The sequence below is a fragment of the Haliaeetus albicilla genome, chromosome 25 (genome assembly GCF_947461875.1).
Source record: "Haliaeetus albicilla chromosome 25, bHalAlb1.1, whole genome shotgun sequence".
In the NCBI taxonomy this organism is placed as follows: Eukaryota; Metazoa; Chordata; class Aves; order Accipitriformes; family Accipitridae; genus Haliaeetus; species Haliaeetus albicilla.
In genome coordinates this window covers 9990962-10008491 of record NC_091507.1, presented here as the reverse complement: position 1 = coordinate 10008491, position 17530 = coordinate 9990962, and the positions used below count along the sequence as shown (strand labels likewise).

The 17530-nt window shown below is 47.0% G+C and overlaps 1 protein-coding gene across 3 annotated transcripts; it reads left to right on the top strand.

The window, feature by feature from the left end:
- Positions 1-262: 262 nt before the first annotated feature.
- LOC104320144 (regucalcin) lies at positions 263-15133 on the top strand. 3 transcript variants are annotated; one of them, XM_069769946.1, is made up of 7 exons: positions 263-2312; positions 8374-8557; positions 9059-9241; positions 10696-10911; positions 12383-12514; positions 13104-13258; positions 14528-15133. In XM_069769946.1, exons 2-7 carry the CDS (start codon positions 8392-8394, stop codon positions 14576-14578), a joined length of 903 nt encoding a protein of 300 aa, XP_069626047.1. In that variant the 5' UTR covers positions 263-2312; positions 8374-8391; the 3' UTR covers positions 14579-15133. The 3 variants fall into 3 exon arrangements, with proteins under 3 accessions (XP_069626047.1, XP_069626046.1, XP_009920517.1); XM_069769945.1 differs by having other exon boundaries at positions 2245-2861; XM_009922215.2 differs by lacking the exon at positions 263-2312 and adding an exon at positions 2794-2861 and having other exon boundaries at positions 8389-8557.
- Positions 15134-17530: the final 2397 nt, after the last annotated feature.

The window sequence follows — 17530 nt, the reverse complement described above, 5'->3', positions numbered from 1 at the left end:
ACTGAAACATTAATACCTATTACTGTGCGCCTGCAGTTTCCTTTTTACATTACATTTTTAAGGCCTCAGCTGTGGTTGTACGTAAATTAACTCTGATCGGCTGGAGCCGATTATCATCTCTCCCCAGTGCATGTCACTGTGTTGCTCATTTTGTTAAACATGAACCCAAACTTTTGGGATCAAGAACAATATCTTTGTTCATCCTCTGAAGGTCTCAGCCTGTTCTGGGGAGATCCGTGATGACAGGAAAGCATCAGGCATTTTTGGCTGTTTGAGTTTAAAAGAAAATGCCGCCTGCACATACCTCCTGCTGAACCAAACTCCCCCACAGCAGCCAGAGAGGCAAGAGGGGCCTGCATGCCGAAATGGCCACTGCTTCTACAAATGTGCAGGAAAGGGAAGTTTTATTGTAATTTCTTCACAGCACCTGTTGTGAATGGCAAGCTTATTCACTGGATTGCTTTTTTGTTGGTAACTTCAGGCCTGTATGTGCTGAAACAACTGTGATGTAGCTCAGTTGGTTTTTAAACTGCAAGATTTTGCTCTTGGCATGTTAGATGTTTCCATGCTTGTGCACCTCTACCTGCAGGTCCCTGACCCTGTTCTGCTGTGAGGGTAACCCACTGACTGCCAAGAGAGCCTGTGGCTGTGCGTTTTCTCTGCAGGTAGCTCCAAGAATTGGTATATCGTGGTTTTCCAGTGTGTCTCTGCAAGACTGCTGGAGTTAGTTTCTCTCTGCTGGATCTGCTTGTGTCTGCCTTGCCCCCTGAGTGTGCAGTGGGCGACTCAGCTGCTAGCCCCTGGGTCACACTGAAGCCTTGGTGCTGCTTTGAACCAAGGGTTCAAAGGTGACTTTGTGCAAGTCACCATTTTCCCTCTTTAAAGCATGTGGGGGTATGTCTTGGCAGCTGGAAAAATAGAAGGTTTAAGCAGCCCCACTTCAGGGTAGAAGGTGAGCATGAAGTGGTGAAGGAAGCTGGGGCTTGTTCTTTTTGAGTGCCCGCCATCCTTCGTTTACTTTATGTGCTACGAGGTAATCCCAGCACAGTAGAGGGAAAGTTTATGAGTTGAGGGAGATGGTGAATGTGGCAAATTTAGGGCTCTGATCTCACTGAAGTCATGAACCTGGTGCTAACTGCAGCTCAGGAACCATGCCGTAGGGCTACTGTGGTTGATCGCTAATGGACATTCAGAGATGCAGCAGAAAATAAGTAGGCATAAACATAAATAAGCTCCCCTCCCTCTACCATTGCTGTCATGTTGCAAACGTTGCCCCATGAGGTTTTGTACCTGTGCTCACCCTCACCCCACTGCAATGGCAGTAGGGTGATTGCCAGCACAACACACAGCATCTGCTGATCCTTTTTTGTTGTTGTTGCTGCACTAGAAAGGTAGCAGCAACAGCTTGTACAGGCATGAAAGCTCTGGTCAAAGATTAGTTTGTCACCGCAGGCCAAGAGGCACCCAGGAGACATAGGGAGGATGTGGCTGCTGGAGCCCCTCATCCGCCCTGGGCAGAAGTCCGATGCGTGCGTGTCTCTGTGCTTGGGAGCGTGGGAGCAGGAGCAGGTAAAATAAGCTTCTGCAGACATTTTGCAAATAAATGCCACCTCCCCCTTCTGCAAGATCACCTGCTGGGCTTTGCTACACTGGTTTCACTGGCATCACATGAGCAGGAATAGCCAACTCTGCCAGGAGAGTTGTATTTTTGACGTTACCGAAATGCCCTGGGAGCACGCCTCGCCACAGCCTCCAGTGCAGAGGCCGTAGCTGCTTCCCGCGTCCCGGCCCCGAGGAGCCCAAACAGGCGCTGCCAGCGTATCTTGACTCGAGTCCCATGACAGAGCACCGGATCCAGCAAACCAGAGCTGAGCAGTTGCCCATTCCCTCAATTAAGAAGGCTTCCTGACTTTTGTTTAATCCCTCGCTTATTAATGGCGCTCACCTCTTTGATCAAAGACTTGCACTGATTTCAGTTAGGGTTGAGCAAGAACCCAGTGACAGGAAAGGCTGTATCAGGAGGAGCAGCTGCTGTGCCCCGAAGGGTTTCTTCAGCCTCGTGACCAAAATCTATGGTCATAGGTGAAGCGTATTTATTCCCAACCAAGCTGGAGAAAACTCAAGTAATCCTTTGCTGGCAAAATAGCTCTGCTGAAATAAAAGCAGGCGGCACTGACTGCCCAGGGAGCTCCGGTTCTTCCCATTTTGAGCACTGGGGAGGGACCAGGCCCTTCCTACCAAAGGGCGAAGCCACGAGGAGATAAGCCTTGGCTTCACTTCTGGATAACGCTGTCGAGTTGGATATTGCCGGGGTGAGTAGCTACACCTGTGTCTGTCTGGGGTTTTTAATAACTGAGTCTTCATTAACTCTAACTATGCCTGTTGTCGTCTCCAAGAGGGAGACAACCACAGAAGATTACTGTCTAGGTGAACAATGACTGTAAGAGATTGGGACAATCAAATTATATGCAAAGTCAAGTTTCTAGAGTAATGACAGCTGGGGTGGACCCTTAAGGGGAATAAGTGACACAAATGTAATTTGGGGAGTTGTGAAAAAAAAAAAAAAAAAAAAGAGGGGAACGATGGATTTACTAAATATTTGCAAAGCTGCAGTAACAAACTCAGACCTGTTGTCTGAGCACATGCCTGTAGGTAACAAGACAAATATAATTATTTAAATACCACATTAATGTATGTGGTACACTAATGCCTTGATACGCTCTCCCAACTACACTCTGTCGATAAAAACTAGGGACTATAAAAAGAAGTGGTAGGAGTTGCATCAGAGGAGACCAAAGCAGTGGGAAAGGAGAGAGGACGGCACCCCAGAAGGAGACGCTGTGGTGGGGCATCAGCCAGAGGTACAGCAGCATGTGGCCACCTTTGGCCAACTTTACTATAAACTTCTGCTTTGCAACCCAGCAACGTTAGAAACAAATGAAGTGCATGGCAGGGGTAGGCTCTTTACATTGTGGTAATAATTAAAAGAATAGCTGACTGGCTAGCAACAGATACATGCACCTGCTGCTGCGGGGTTGCACCATTTGTCAACAGCATCCGCAAAGCCTTTGAGACATGTCTCCTCCTAAAGTGACTGACCTCTAGAAAGGTAGACATGGGACGTTGAAATGGCGTGCCGAAGGTGGGAGATGTGATACTTGTGCTGGTGTAAGAGATGGTGCAAAATGCGGTGGGGGCATCCCCAGAGCAATTGCAGCCACCCAAGTAAACGAGAGAGACGTGCTCTGGTAGTGTTTTCACGGCTGCTGTCCTGCCTAGTGCTGCTGATCTGGCATCCAAGCTGCTTGCCAGGAAAGCAGCATATGCTTTTTTTTTTTCAGTTGTGGTGAGGTGAATGCTTCATCCCTCTGCATGACTTGATTTTACTTTGCCGCAGCCGGTGGTGGGGAAGTCAGTCAAGTCACCAGAAGAAAAGAGCTGAACGGGAAATGTGGTTTTCTCCATCAAAATTCCTTTAGAAAAAATGCTGTGGGAAATATTTTGCAGGAAAAAAGATGCTTTTTTTTTTTTCCTGCAGCTGAGATCCAGTTGCTTTTCTTTTTAGATTAAAGCAGTTAAAATTGTTGTAAACCAGAATTTTCCTTTTGAATATGTCTTCCAGCTGAAAATGCTGTGAAAAAAAGATGCCTATTGTTCTACATGAACCTCCCTTCAAAGTTATCATTTAGGTTAAAAGAAGGGGAGAGTAATGTGAAAAATGTTGTGAGAGCAAGCAGAGACGGAGGGTTCACGCTGAAATTAGATGGAGCCGATGGCTCGGGCTGGGAGGCCAAGGAAGGCTGTGAAGGGTCCTCAAGGCGCCCACAACCACTTTGCTTGTAATGCAGCCACCCTGGCAGGAGTTTAACTGGGAAATATTACTGGCTTTTTCACTAGAAGTGTTTGGATTTGTCTCTGTTTTAAGGCTGTAATTTCTTAATCTCCAATTTTGGATCGACGGTGACTATGACAGGATAATACTAGGTCTATCTCGGCTATTTGCTTATGTGGGAAAAATGTTCATCCTGTGAATCATTTGAACATCAAATTAAAATGCTCATTAAAGTCTTGCACGAGTAAAGAAATGCATTGCTCTTGCATGCTGGTTTGGGGCCAATTCCTCCCAGGTGCCTTCTGCCCTCGCTGAATGTGGTGGGGGCAGCGACTGCCAGCAGCAACCTGCCTCCTGCCTCCTCCCATCGCCGCAGTAGGCAGGACCCGCAGGGGTTCCTTGTCACCAAAACGCTGGTGGTGGCCCCGGCTCGCTGCCCGGCTTGCACTCTGTCCCCACGGCATGCCTGCCCCCGTCCCCACCTTGGGGGACCCGCTGCCACCTACCTCTGCTGAGCGGGGCTGGGTGGGAGAAGGCACTCGGCATCTTCCACCTGCACCTCCCACAGACAAAAAAATGGCAAATGCCAAAGCAGGGAAAAAATAAAAGTCTTAAAAGCCAAGCAAGATATTGCCATCCGGCAGCATCCGTAGCAATTGCCGAGGCTCCCTGGGTGTGCTCTGGGCAGCAGCTTGCAAGTCTCCACCACCGGAGCAGGGATCGGGCTTTGCATATTTGAGGTGAGGAGCCCTGCGAGGAGAGCAGGTGACTTGGCACTTGAGAAGATTGTGGCACAGCTGGGAAGTCTTAGTGATGCTAATATGCCTTAATCACAAGAATGTTTTTCCTTATCATTCAAAATGACTTGTACTACAAAACCTTCCCCTGCATCTTTTGTTAACCTCCCTTTTTTATCACTCGAGACATTCATTTGCCCCTAAATTTGGGAAGACTGGGCTAGCCCTTGGGGGAACCGAATGGTGCGACATCTCAGTTTCTCTCTCCTGCTCTCATGACATGAGAAAAATACTGAGCAAGGATTTTTCCCTATCACATGTTCTGCTGCTGGCACTGTGAAGCAGACCATTCAGAAGGGCTTTGGTCCATGCCTCATCATTCATGTGACTGCTGACTGAAAACAAAATGTAAAAGGTTACCTGCTCGGTGCAGATAACATCAACTATTGCAACCATTTTTAATCATCGCTGAAAACAGCAGCCGGTTTCATTGGACCAGCACTGGAAAAGAGACACCAACCGAGGTCTTGCAATATTTTCCTCAGCAGGTGTGTTGATGTGGTGAACTGCAGAGTTCACATAGGTGTCCTCCAGCTTGTTATAAATATTCAGTTGTTTGACAGAGGGAAAAGGCAGTTCTTAAAATTCCTTGGTTTACACAGACGGTTGTTTCATTGTACGCACATTAAAAGCTTTAGCTGTCTGCCTGCATATTCAAAGCTTCAGCTTGAAATTAAAAATGAAATGATGTGTGCTTGCATGGGGGAGAGAGTTAGAGAAACAGCAAAGAAACCGTTTAAGGCCAGTCATTCATTTGTATTTTATTTGTATCTTAGGCGTACTGAAATGATCAATTTTTGTCCAGATCGTTTGAAAAGGGATGTGGTCTGAGGATTAGAAAGGCTGTTTTCAAATAGCTAGCAGAAAGAGGTTTTAGTATTTAGAGCAGACTGGATGTTTTTATGTTAGTTTTTCATTCCTAACAGGAAATTTTTCTTATGGTCTTCAAATTCTGGTAACTTTAAACAGTTTAACTTGGAAAATGTTTCAGTGATGCCTGTCAGCCCCTTAGTCTCCGTAAGGGATTTAGGCACGAGTGCAGGAGTCTAGAACGCCAACAAAATGTTGCAGAGAGGATATAAGCAGGGTGAATGTGAGGTTTTTATCCGCAGGGATTTTGTCTGGGGAGAATACGGCAGGATTTGGTGCTTTCTGCTTGGTATTGCTCTTTTATTCCCTGCACGCTCATCCCTGATGAGTCGGTGCTGTGCCAAGCAGGGTGCAAGGTGTCGCACAAAAAGGTGCCAGGTGGGAGAATGCCTGGGGAGTGATGAAGCTGGGATGTTTTGAACAAGGCTTTTTGGGGTCATTTCCTCATTTTTCCCTCTGAGATGCTGTAGTCTGTGAAGCGCTGCAGCTGCGTAGCTCTATGGGGTGATGGCAGGGAGGGTGAGGCAGGAGGTGGACCTCCAGGCATGGGGGGACCAGGGCCTGCATCCCTGCCGGCTTGTGGGGACTCTTTTGGAGGGCAGTACTGCCTCTTAGCGTTGGGCAACTCTTCCTGTTAAAAGCCTTTATTTTCAGCTGCTCGTAAAAATTAGTGAAACCTCAGCCAGCAAGGCACAAATCTTCCCTTCTGGTTTCCCTCTTCTTAAAGACGGGGGAAATTTGAGCCAAAACATTCAGCTGTTTGGAAAAAAAACCCCACAGCTGGAGGGACACGTGGGAGCTATTTCTTTGGTGGACAGGAGAGACGCCGAGGCTGGACGTGCAGCTGGGGTAGATGGACAGGCGGTGAGGCTCGGTGGGACAGGGCAGGTCTCCGCAGCATCGGGGGGAGAGCATGAGAGGGGTAAGCAGGCAGCTGGTGCAGGCAGGTTGGTTTCTCCCCTGCCTGTGCCTTGTGAAACAGCTGGCAATGGCGTGGTGGCATGTGGGATGGGTCTGTGAATCGGTATTTTACCATGGCTTATCTGCCAGGCCCCTGTTTTGTTGCTGCAGAAGCTGGGGAAGGGACAGTAGATGAAACTGGGGCTGGTGGGATGAGGAAAGTTTAATAAGGCTCAGCTGGGTCAGTGAAACAACTGATGAGGCAAATACACAGCAGCTGCTGCAGATCTGGACATTCTGCCTCTGTGGGAGCCGTGTGGATGCCGGGCTGCTGCCGCCGAACCCCATTTTCCCATGGGGGCGAGAGCAGCTCTGTGTTTTCCAGACCATGATACAATAAGGTCAGTGTTGTGTCTCCAAGCCTTGGGTCCCAAATACGGCAGCCACATGACACAAAACTTTAACCCAAGAGAAGCTCACTCCTCCAGCTGGGGCATGGCTTAACAGGTTTTAGGCGGTTTTACTGGTATCTTGCTGTGTATCCTCATTTACGCTTTAGACTGATGCTGTTCGCCTGCGTGGAGCAGCTCGCTGCCCGGCCTCTTGTGGCTATTTCTCTTGGCAGGGAGAAGGATATATTTGATAAATGGGTTGTTTGGACCTTACCTTGGCCGTGTGACTCCTTGTCACGGGTGCCTGGGGCTGGGGAGCAGAGAAGATCCCTGGTCCCCAGCGCTGTCGTTTCTACTCACAGTGATTATTGGCTCTTCCCACGTACTTTGAAGCGCATTAATGCCAATTAATTATCTGTAAACCTTATCACCGGCTCACCTGCTAGGAAACAATGCCTGCCTGAAGACAGTAATCCGTCGGAATAGTGTTATGTCAGGGACTGGCTGCCTCCCAGGAAATATCTCTCCGATCTGTGGATAAATTTGTGCCTGGGCGGGCAGGTGCAGCAGCGTCCTCGTCTCCATTAGCGGTGACAGGCAGCCAGTAGGTCCCTTGCTTTTGTGAGAGCCGAGCGGCGGAGGCTGTCGCTCACATCCCACGCCGCAGCAGGGGCAGGGCAGGCCCAGGGGCCAAGCTGCCTGTTTTGGGGGGCATCAAGGGGCTCTGAGCACAAACGTGAGGGACTGGGCACCCTGTGCTCGGGTGGTGGCTGGTGTCCCCACGGCCACCCTGCTGCAACGGGGACGGGGGGACATGGCAGCCCGGGCATGAACAACCCGTGGCAGGAGCAGGCGCCCGGGATGGACGCTTCATAGGCCACTTCGCCCCCGAAGCAGCGACTGGGGTAATTACACCCCGCAGCCTGGCACAGGGTGAAATTTGGAGTCTGCGGCAGGGGTTGGAGCCATGGCTAGGGCGGTGAAGGGGCTGACGAAGATGAAGCGCTTGGAGGGAAAACAAAGCAGCAGGATTTCAAAGGCAGGAGCCTTCCCTGGTGTTTGCATATTCACGCTGGCTCTGTGGGAACAGGCACTTGGTCTGCAGTGGCCTCGGTGGCAAACTGCAGTCGGTATTGTGGGTGTGTATGTGACTGTGGAGCAAGTCAATGGGTCTGCGTTAATAAGGCGGAGTCTTGTTTTTCCACAAAAAGGCTTCTGTCTCATCGGTGCTGCTGCCCACCGGTCCCTCCCCATGGTCTGGGGGACCCTTGGGATCACCGATACCCTGCCGACAGCTTGTTCCCGGCCCAGGGCCGTGTCCGCAGCACTGCCTTGCCTGGAGGCAGGTGCCTCAGCAGCAGCTCTGGTTGAAAGTCTCTCGCCTAGGGAAGGTTTGCTAAGGAGAAGCCTTGGTGCTTCAAGCTCAGTTCCAGCCATGAGGCCATGGAAGTGTCACAGGAACCTCCTAAATTACTCTGTCATGTGGGATTTGGAGGTCTTTGCCATTTACAAGTTCTGCTTTTAAGCATTGTAGGCATGAAAACCCCGCACAATGAGAGCTTTTCATTAAATCCGTTATCAGCTCTCTTCCCCTCAGACCATGTCCTCCTCCATCAAAATCGAATCCGTTGTGAAGGAGAAGAACAGGATGGGAGAGTGCCCGGTCTGGGAAGAAAGGGAGAGCGCACTCGTCTATGTAGACATTAACTCACAGAAAGTTTGCCGCTGGAGCCCACTCACCAACGAGGTGCAGAGCGTGTCTGTGGGTAAGAGCCCATACTCACTGCTTCATCCTGGGAGTCTTCTCTGTCCGCCCCTGCCCACCCCTCCCGGGAGGAGTTCCGCACCATGGTGGTCCCCCTTACTTTCCATGGGGCCACACGCCCTGTCCTCCCACGACGTGTTGCTGAGCATGGTGTGGCCTGAGCCAGCCAAGCAGAGGGGACCGTGCTCAGGTGGGGAGGGCCGTGCACATGTTGTCCTTCCTTGCTAAGTCCAAATGGGAAGGCATGTTTCATTTGGGACCTGCAGAGGAAAAGCTACAGTCCTGATGGCTGTGTCTGCCCAGAAGGTGGAAAGATCTGGGGAACACAGAGCCAGCGAGATGTGCTAACGATCCCGGGGAGAAGGATCTTAGCATCAACTCAGCCTTTCCTGGGTCGGGGATGTCCCAGTCAAGCCCAGATGCCCTCGGTGAGGTGGGGAGGGGTAGGGCTGACTGATGGCCCCAGAGCCGCCCGCCATCTCCCACTCCCTCTCACCCACAGATGCTCGCGTCGGTTCAGTGGCACTGCGGCAGTGCGGGGGCTATGTCATTGCCCTGGGGACCAGGTTTGCCTTTCTGGACTGGGACACCCAGGCGGTCACCACCATCCTCGAGCTTGAGCAGAATAAACCCAACAACAGGTTCAATGATGGGAAAGTGGATCCAAAAGGGAGGTTTTTTGCTGGTAAGTTCCTGGCAGAAATTTCCCCCAGAGCAAAAAGGAACTAATTACAGTGTATTTTATATAGTGCATTTTATTCCATGTTCTCAGTTCCTCTCTTGAGTTCCCCGCAAAAACCACCGTCACGAGCACCGTCACGAGCGTGAGCCGCCTTGTAACGCTCTGCTCGGTTATTGCCGGAGGGAGGAGGAGAAGGGACCCTGCATCCTCTGACCTGAATGAGGACAGGGGCTGTTGACAAGGGCTGTCTGGCAGGAAGGCTCCCCTTCTGCTTGGTGGATGGTGTTTTTCAAATGTCTGCCTCCACGGGATGTGAAAAGGTGGTGAAGGGCTCACGCAGGTGGGAAGATTTCTGGAGGTGTAGAGGAGGATGCGGTGCCTAGAGCAGAAGATGAGCTGCGGCTTGCACCCTTCGTGTACAGCCTCCCCCAGTTACCCATGGGAAACAGGGATGTGGGGAGAGATCCTCAGCCTCCTTCCTGAAAGCAAGAGGGACTTTTGCCACCAGTTGCAATGCAGCCAGGACCCCCTTGTGCTTTTTCTCCTCCCATATAAATGATGAGCCAAGCACAGGAATCCATGCTGGAAGCAGAGAGCGACTGATGGGAGTGAAAATAGCTCTGTATTTGTTTTGCCAGCCAGCCTTTTCTTCTTATTCAAATTTGCCAAAAATCAGGAATTTCATTTGGTTCATGGTTATGCTTGAGGTCTGACATGTCACTAGAGTTAAGAGCAAGAATAAGAGAGAAAAGTCTGCTTTGCACACCCGTTCCTAGCTGAGTGCGGTGGATCAATGCTTTCAACAGGGTTTTTGGCCAAGTGTTAGACAGCAAGCTCATGAGGTCTTCTAAAAGGGAAGGCCAACAGAGACAGTCTGTCACAGTAAAAAGAAGGTGTAAATGCCCCCCTCAAGTGCTTCCTGTCCCGTCGCTGCAGAGCTCTTTCCTTTCTGGAGAAGCGAGAATCAGAAACTAAATAACAAGCATAACACTGGGGGATAAATTCAGGAAGAAAAAAAATCTCACTATTGTGGTATTCTCCACTTGATTCTGAGATAACCATGATTTACAGCAGCTGTATTTTAAGGTCAGAGCCCATTTAAATCATGAAAGTAGCCTACAAAGAGCAACAACAAAAAGAGCACAGGATGGTTTCCTGCATCTCGGCTTTTGCTGTGAGCAAAACCTCAGCCCCTGGCATGTTGTGGTGCTCCTTTGGGTCTTTGGTGTCTGCGACTTAAACTTCATGGCAATGCAGAAACTCGCTCTTTCCTTGGCCAGGATCACCTCTACGGGAGGCAGCTACTCCTGACCTGCTCCTTTTCCTCCTTCTCATCGATCTGGTGGCACCTGGTTAGTCCCTTTCTCCCTAGGACCTCTTAGTAACAGAGGAGGTTTTTGATCAAGCGTGGGGAACAACCTTCTACTTTCTAACTGGCACTCCCATTTCCATTTCAGGTACGATGGCTGAAGAGACGGCACCGGGGGTCCGAGCGAGGCGGCAAGGCGCTCTCTATACCCTTTTCCCCGACCATTCAGTAATAAAGCAGTTAGACCAGGTGGACATCTCCAATGGTCTGGATTGGTCCCTGGACCACAGGACCTTCTTTCACATTGACAGCCTGGCATATGCTGTGCATGCCTTCAGCTATGATGTGCACACTGGAAAGATTGGTACACGTGCTTTTCTAAATTTGTTGACAAGTAGAGCTATTACTCTTTCTGCAACAAGACCTGGGCCTGTAAGATGCAGTGATTTATTTGACAGATCTCATCTTCCAGTTACAGCTTGTCAGCAAGCTGACTGTGATTTTTTTCAAATTTATTTACACACCAGGTGTATTTGGTGAACAAACTTTTGACAATCCTTCAACTTACTTTCATCTGGATAGGTGGCTCATATTCAGACCTGTTCTAGGAGTTGCAGGGAAGAAGCCATTTATACTGCAGAGAATTACCTTATAGGATGCTATTTATTCTTGAGTGCCATCTACTGGAATGCTTTGATTGTACTAGCTCCATAAATACAAACACAGAATATGCATGCATGTATATCACAGGAATGGATTTAAAGAATCAAGTTATCATTGTGACTAAGGTTTCCCAATTCTGAAATTTAAATTGCCTTCAGAAGTCTGGCAAATTTAACTTAAATTCATTTCCTGGACAAATGTGTTTTATTATATCTGCAAAAAGGAAAATTTAAGTGCAAGCAAAATGGATGTAACTTCATTTCAAAACTCTGTGAAATATTTTTGTGCTGTATCAACCTGTTATACTGCATGGGAATTTAAATGGGCTGAACTGCCTTTGTACTCTAATGAGTGTGGACTTTGTGTAATCATGGGTGAAAATTGTACAAAATAATTACATTCACTTAGATTTCATTTTGCTGAGGAAATCCGTTCTACAGATTTTAGGTTATAAGATTTCTAAAGAAGATTTAATGTAACTATGCCCCCTCAAATACAAAAACATAATGAATTTGAGCTTCCTAGCCTCGGCTTTATGCTGGTGACTCTCTATTTTTGGGTGGAGTAATGGCCATAAGGCGCTGGGTCAGAGTAGGCAGACCGCTGCCCGTGGGCACTGCTCCATGGACCATGCATGTGCCCACTAACCCATCTGCACTGCAGCCTAGACCGCTAGTGGTTGGTGTCCCGGCTTAATCAAAACCGGTAGCTGCATTGGCCATTAAAAAGTAAAGTTCTTGATCTTTAGCTAGCAGAGATTGCTTATCACCAACATTTAAACCCAAGCCATTATTTATGTGATACTGCTCATAAAAAGACATCCAGGCTGCCATGAGCAATGAAAGTCCAGGAAAAGTTATTGCACTTGCAGGAGTCATGGTATGACAGGCAGCTAGTGGGTTAACAAGAGGGACAGGGGCATTGTGTTCTCTTCTCTTGGTAAAATAACAGGAGCCCTAATTCAGTACAATCCCAAACTGCAATGGCTCTACTGCAGGCTTGTTTCTGCCAGGCTAAGTTAGGCTTTTAGCAAGTGATACACATTTTGCAGCACGTCTTTCTCACAGAAAATGAACTTATCTGTTTGCAAGAGCGTGGCAGATGTTAGACTGGGATCTGATACAGAACTGGTAGCAGCCCACGTAACACTGGTTTCGTAACTCTCCCTGCAGCCTGCCCCAAACTTTTGTACCATCTAGAAAAGGAGGAGCAAATGCCCGATGGGATGTGCATAGACGCAGAAGGGAAGCTCTGGGTGGCCTGTATTGATGGTGGGAGAGTCATTCGTATAGACCCAGAGACAGGTAAGGCCTCCAACACCTACGTGCCATGAATGTGAGAGGAAAGGCAGCCAGGAGGAATGGTTTGAAGATGCCTTGAGCATCAATGGTCCAGGCTCTGACCACATGGAGAGCCCATGCTGCCTCATGATGTTGGGTAACCCTACTCCCACAGGCTTCTGATACAGCACACCCACTTCTTAATAATGCCACTAAAAAAAAAAAATAAATGCAAGAAATATAAACCTGCAATTAAAAAAAGAAAAAAATTGTCAGCGTTGAAATGTTTAACTGGGAAATGCTCTTAGGGAATGACAGCCATCCCAGGCCAGGTGTCTCTGCCCTTCCTGGCTTCACATACTGTATTGCTTCATTTTGAAAAAAGGAAATGAAGCTTCGCAGATATAGGGGAGAGGCCGAAAAATAGTTAGAGATGAGGCAGATGAAGGAATTTGATTTTCCCACAAACTGTCCTTTAGGATATGGCCTTTGTCTGAAGGGGAGATGCCTTCTGAGTAAATGCCACATCTGTGCCATGTGCACTAATAGTACATTCATATTTACATGCTTTCTAGAAAATGGACATTAGAAAACAATTGCACATTTTTCCCAGGAAAAAGAATCCAAACTGTGAGGCTGCCTACTCCGAGGATCACCTCGTGCTGCTTTGGTGGAAAAGACTACTCAGAAATGTATGTGACTTCTGCATACGATGGACTGGATGAGACCACCTTAGCCAAGGAGCCTCATGCAGGAGAGATTTTCAAGGTGAGCAGATTTTCTTTCTTTCCATACATCAGACCTGCCAAGCCTCGCGCTCTGAGGGTGAGATGCCCCCGGCTGCCCTCGCTCATCCTGCTCACCTGACGTGCTGATCCAGATGTGTTGTTTGTCCCCTGGCTGGGCACAGCTGTTTTTGCACAGCTGCTCATGCATTTGCAAAGAAGATTTGGAAAAATTGCTAGTAATAGTTGATATGTTGGTTAGCTGAAGTCGGTATCCAGTCAGGATCTGAAGGCAGCCAGTGGATCTGGATTTGCCCTGTATAAAATATTCTGTAATACACTGTAAGGAATTGGGTCTTACTCCTACATCTTACTATATTTTCATCAGTTCTGTAAATTTCACTCCCTTAATTCTCAGGTTTTAATTGTGCCAGGAAATCTAAATGTCTACAGCACAGATTGCTCCTTTAAAAATTATATGCTTAAATTCACCAGGGTTTGCCTCCCAATCCCAAAACTTTTGGGATTTTTTTAGTCTGTTAAAAGTGGTTGCTACATTTTGAGAAACTAATAGTCCACATTTTTGTCTGAAACTTGTTTCTCTCTTCATTTTTCAGTCCATTAGCAAAAAGTACATCAGGAGAATAAAATGCAGTTCTTAATTCCCTGAAAGTTGACAACAGCATGAAAGGGAAGGGTTGTAAATGAGGGGAAATGAAAAAAAAAAAACAATCCCACCCAAACTGTATTATCAGTTTGGCAATAGGATGAACACATGTTCCAGGAGGGATGGAGATGTAGTCTGGGATCTGGGACCTTCTAGTTGAAAGCAGTGCTTGGAGCAGATTTCTCATGGCTGAGAACTGATAGATTTTTCAAGCAGCGATGTTTAGGAGCCCACAGGAGAATTAAATGAGCCTTGCCTTTTTTATCTCTGTTCCTTGGTTCTCCAGTTGTAGAAAGGAATTGGTATTTTCCAAACTCACATTTGTCTTGCATGGGCAAAGCACGTTAAAAGTTACTATGACTTGTTTGGTTAATAGGGAGATAAGGACTACATGTAAGGGCCAGAGATTATGTTTAAATTAGCAAAATTATTGAGTGGTGCTTGATAATCTTAAAGATTGTAATCTTAAAGAGTTCTAAAGAACTCCATGTAATGACACTTTTTTGGCTCCTCTTGAAGCAGGGGACCCTCCACGTAGGGTTAGATTGCTATGATATTTGTTGTACAACATTTGAATGTTTTCATTGCACACAGTTGGAGGTTTATCTGTTTCCTTTCTTTTATTTATTTATTTTTTTTTAACAGATAACAGGCCTGGGTGTGAAAGGGATCCCACAGAATTTCTATGCTGCTTGAACATTGACGCTAAATAACAAAGAAGAAATGCTTGCATCTTGTAGTAACTCTGATAAGGACGAGTCCAATGAACTACAGAATTTAGCAGTGTGAGGATTTCTAAACCCATATTTGAGAGCATGCTTATTTGGAATGGAAGATATTCCTTCTTCTGTGGGCCTGTGGCTTGATGCAATAGGTTAGAGAGATAAAGTTAATCTGTGTTACACCTTGATAGCTTTTGTGACTTTCCATAAACCTCTTCAAGCTTGAGCTTAGTTTTGTTGAACTTTGGGATGACCAGATCTGAATTTTCAAGTCTGTGTGGTTCCCGAAGCAGAATCTGACTCCTGCTTTGTCTTGTCATGTTACAGTGAAGTACCAGCAATGATATCGCAGATTTTAATAAACATTTTAAGAGTGGTGACTTGAACCAGACTGCTGCTCTGCTGTGGGACTCTCCCCAAGGTGTTTTCTTGGTGATCAGACCTATTTGTAGTATCCAGACTCCTTTTTTACATCCTTGCTAGCCTGTTTCCATTTGCTTTGTCATGAATTCTTCTGTCATGTCTTTAGGACACCATTTATGCTGCTGAAAATAAACTATGCAACCATATTTAAAATATACTTACAGATATTTTTTTCAGCATTCAGATATTACCATGAAAATGCTGAATGACCACACAAAGTGAGGGTACAAACAGACTGTGAGCTACCAGGATGGCCTGTGATACCAAAAACGGATGCTAGGTAGAGTTGTCCTGTCAGGGGTCATATTTACACCCGTACACATGGATTTCCCTCTGCTTTACATATCTTCTTATTGCATGCATGGCTTCACCTTCTTATTCCCCTTCTTATAATGCTCTTCCTCTCCTATTTCAAGTATTTTCCTCCTTTTTCCCTTTTCCCGTTAGATTTTCTTTTTGTTTTCTTCCCCTGAGCTTCTCTCTCCACTTAGAGTAATCTTACTTTTTGTCAGCTTTCTTCTGTCTCTTTGTGTCCGTCCATATTGCTCAGTATTGAGTTTGAAGTCCTTGTGCCTGCCTTCAGTGCTGTATATATCTGCCCAGGTTTCTTGCTGCATTACTCACACCTCTTCTTCTCTGGGAGGGCAAATCTGGCCTATCAACATTTCTCCTTTTGCCCCGTGTGCAGGGTTTTCTCCCACACCAAAGCTGACTCCTGAATTTGGGTTTTCCCAAAAGGCCTCAGCATACCTGCCAGGAGCCAGGTCCTGTCCAAAAGCTGGCCAGACTGAGCGGGCGAGCAATGGAAGTGGAGAAATTGCTCACCTCTTCCCATTGCTTCTACTGCATGGTCTGCAGACAGGGCAGAAATAGCATCTTGCATGTAATGAAATGCACTTTGGAAAATGCTGACAGATGAGCCTGTGTAAAAACAGAGAGTGCTGTGGAGGGGGTCTCTCAGTGTTGCCTGGCTTTGTGCAGACCTGGGTCCTGACAAGGCTATCCTTGTCTCCTACAACTCCATGACCCTCAGTTCATTTCCCAGTGAGCAGGAGCTGATTATACCACAGTGCTGCAGAAAGCACAATGTCAAGGTGTACTTTTAGAGGCTATTTAAATAACGACCCAACACTATGCTGGTTTCACTGAACCATTGTGATCCTTCCATTATTTGAGAATGCTTGAGACCTGTAGATGTCCAGTGAAATCTAGCCTTTGCATTGAATTTGCTATCTTTTTACTGCCTGGAAAGATACACAGCACATAATACATTTTCAGATCCTTCATTCTGATACTTTGTGATGTTACAAAGAAGTCAATAGTGCTCATCATTTACCAGAGCAGATGTTTCAGTGTCTTTCTCTGAGGTATTTTGCCTTTCCACTACTGCTATTCAAAGCCTTGTGTTAGCCCTCAGACACTATGAGCAGGGAGTAAGTACTCGACGCCTCACGAGGATAATCTCCCACAATAACCTATGCATGGAAGAGCGGAGAAACTGTAGTTAGCAGAAGTGTTCAAAACAGTTTGCATGGGGCTATATGCAGATCGCCCCTAGAATTAGCTATTTTCTCCAGCATCCCTCTCCTGGCCAGGGGGCCCTCATAGCAGTTTTGAAAGAACCATGCTGGGTTGATTTCTTCCTTTTAAAATACCCACAGTGCCCAACTCTCTGCCTGCTGACAAGCAGGAGATCTGGTTCTGAGCTTTGATCAGGCAGAGGGCAGGTCAAACCACATGTCCCAGGACAATGTCCTACCCATTTCGAAGGGGGATATGATGTGGGGAAGGTTAGGTGGTATTTTTGGCCCCTCCAATTGAACTGGGCCACAGTCCAGAAAGAAATTTGAGATCCAGGGGGGCCAAGAGGGGAGCTTTATTCACTAAGGACTATTGAATTCACTAAGCGCTTGGCCATTGAACAGGATCTTCCAAAGTGCGTCATTTCAATGCAGTTACCTGAAGTCTACTGTAAAACCCACGTTAGCAACTTCTCAGACACTTAGTCTAGATGATTACATTAGGTCATTAGCAAGCACCTTGCTTCTTCATTACTTGACCAGATAATTAGTAAAACAGGATAAAGGCTCTTGGCCCATCGCTCTGCTTCACTCCTACCTTGCCCTGGAAAGGAGGTGAGTTCATAGAGCTGCACAAAGACAACTTGATTGAGAAATAAATTGTTCAGCTCATTCTAATGTTTGCTCAACAACTGGGCAGTTGTTTTTTTTTTTCCCCTAGTCGTAATTCCAATAGTAATTAAGCTGCTGGGGGTTCTTAAGAGCAAAGGTGTTAAATGCCCTTTGGCACAGTGTCAATGCCAAACTGGTATAAGGAACAACATTGACAATTATGCAAGATTTCCTGTTTACCCAGTCTGGAGAGGAATGTGAAGGCAGGATGTTTGGAGGCAAGTGTCCTAACCTTTAATTAAAAAAAAACAGTAGGAAGTGTGTGCAGATAGTTTATTTAATAAAAAATACCCAATTATTTGCAAAATTGC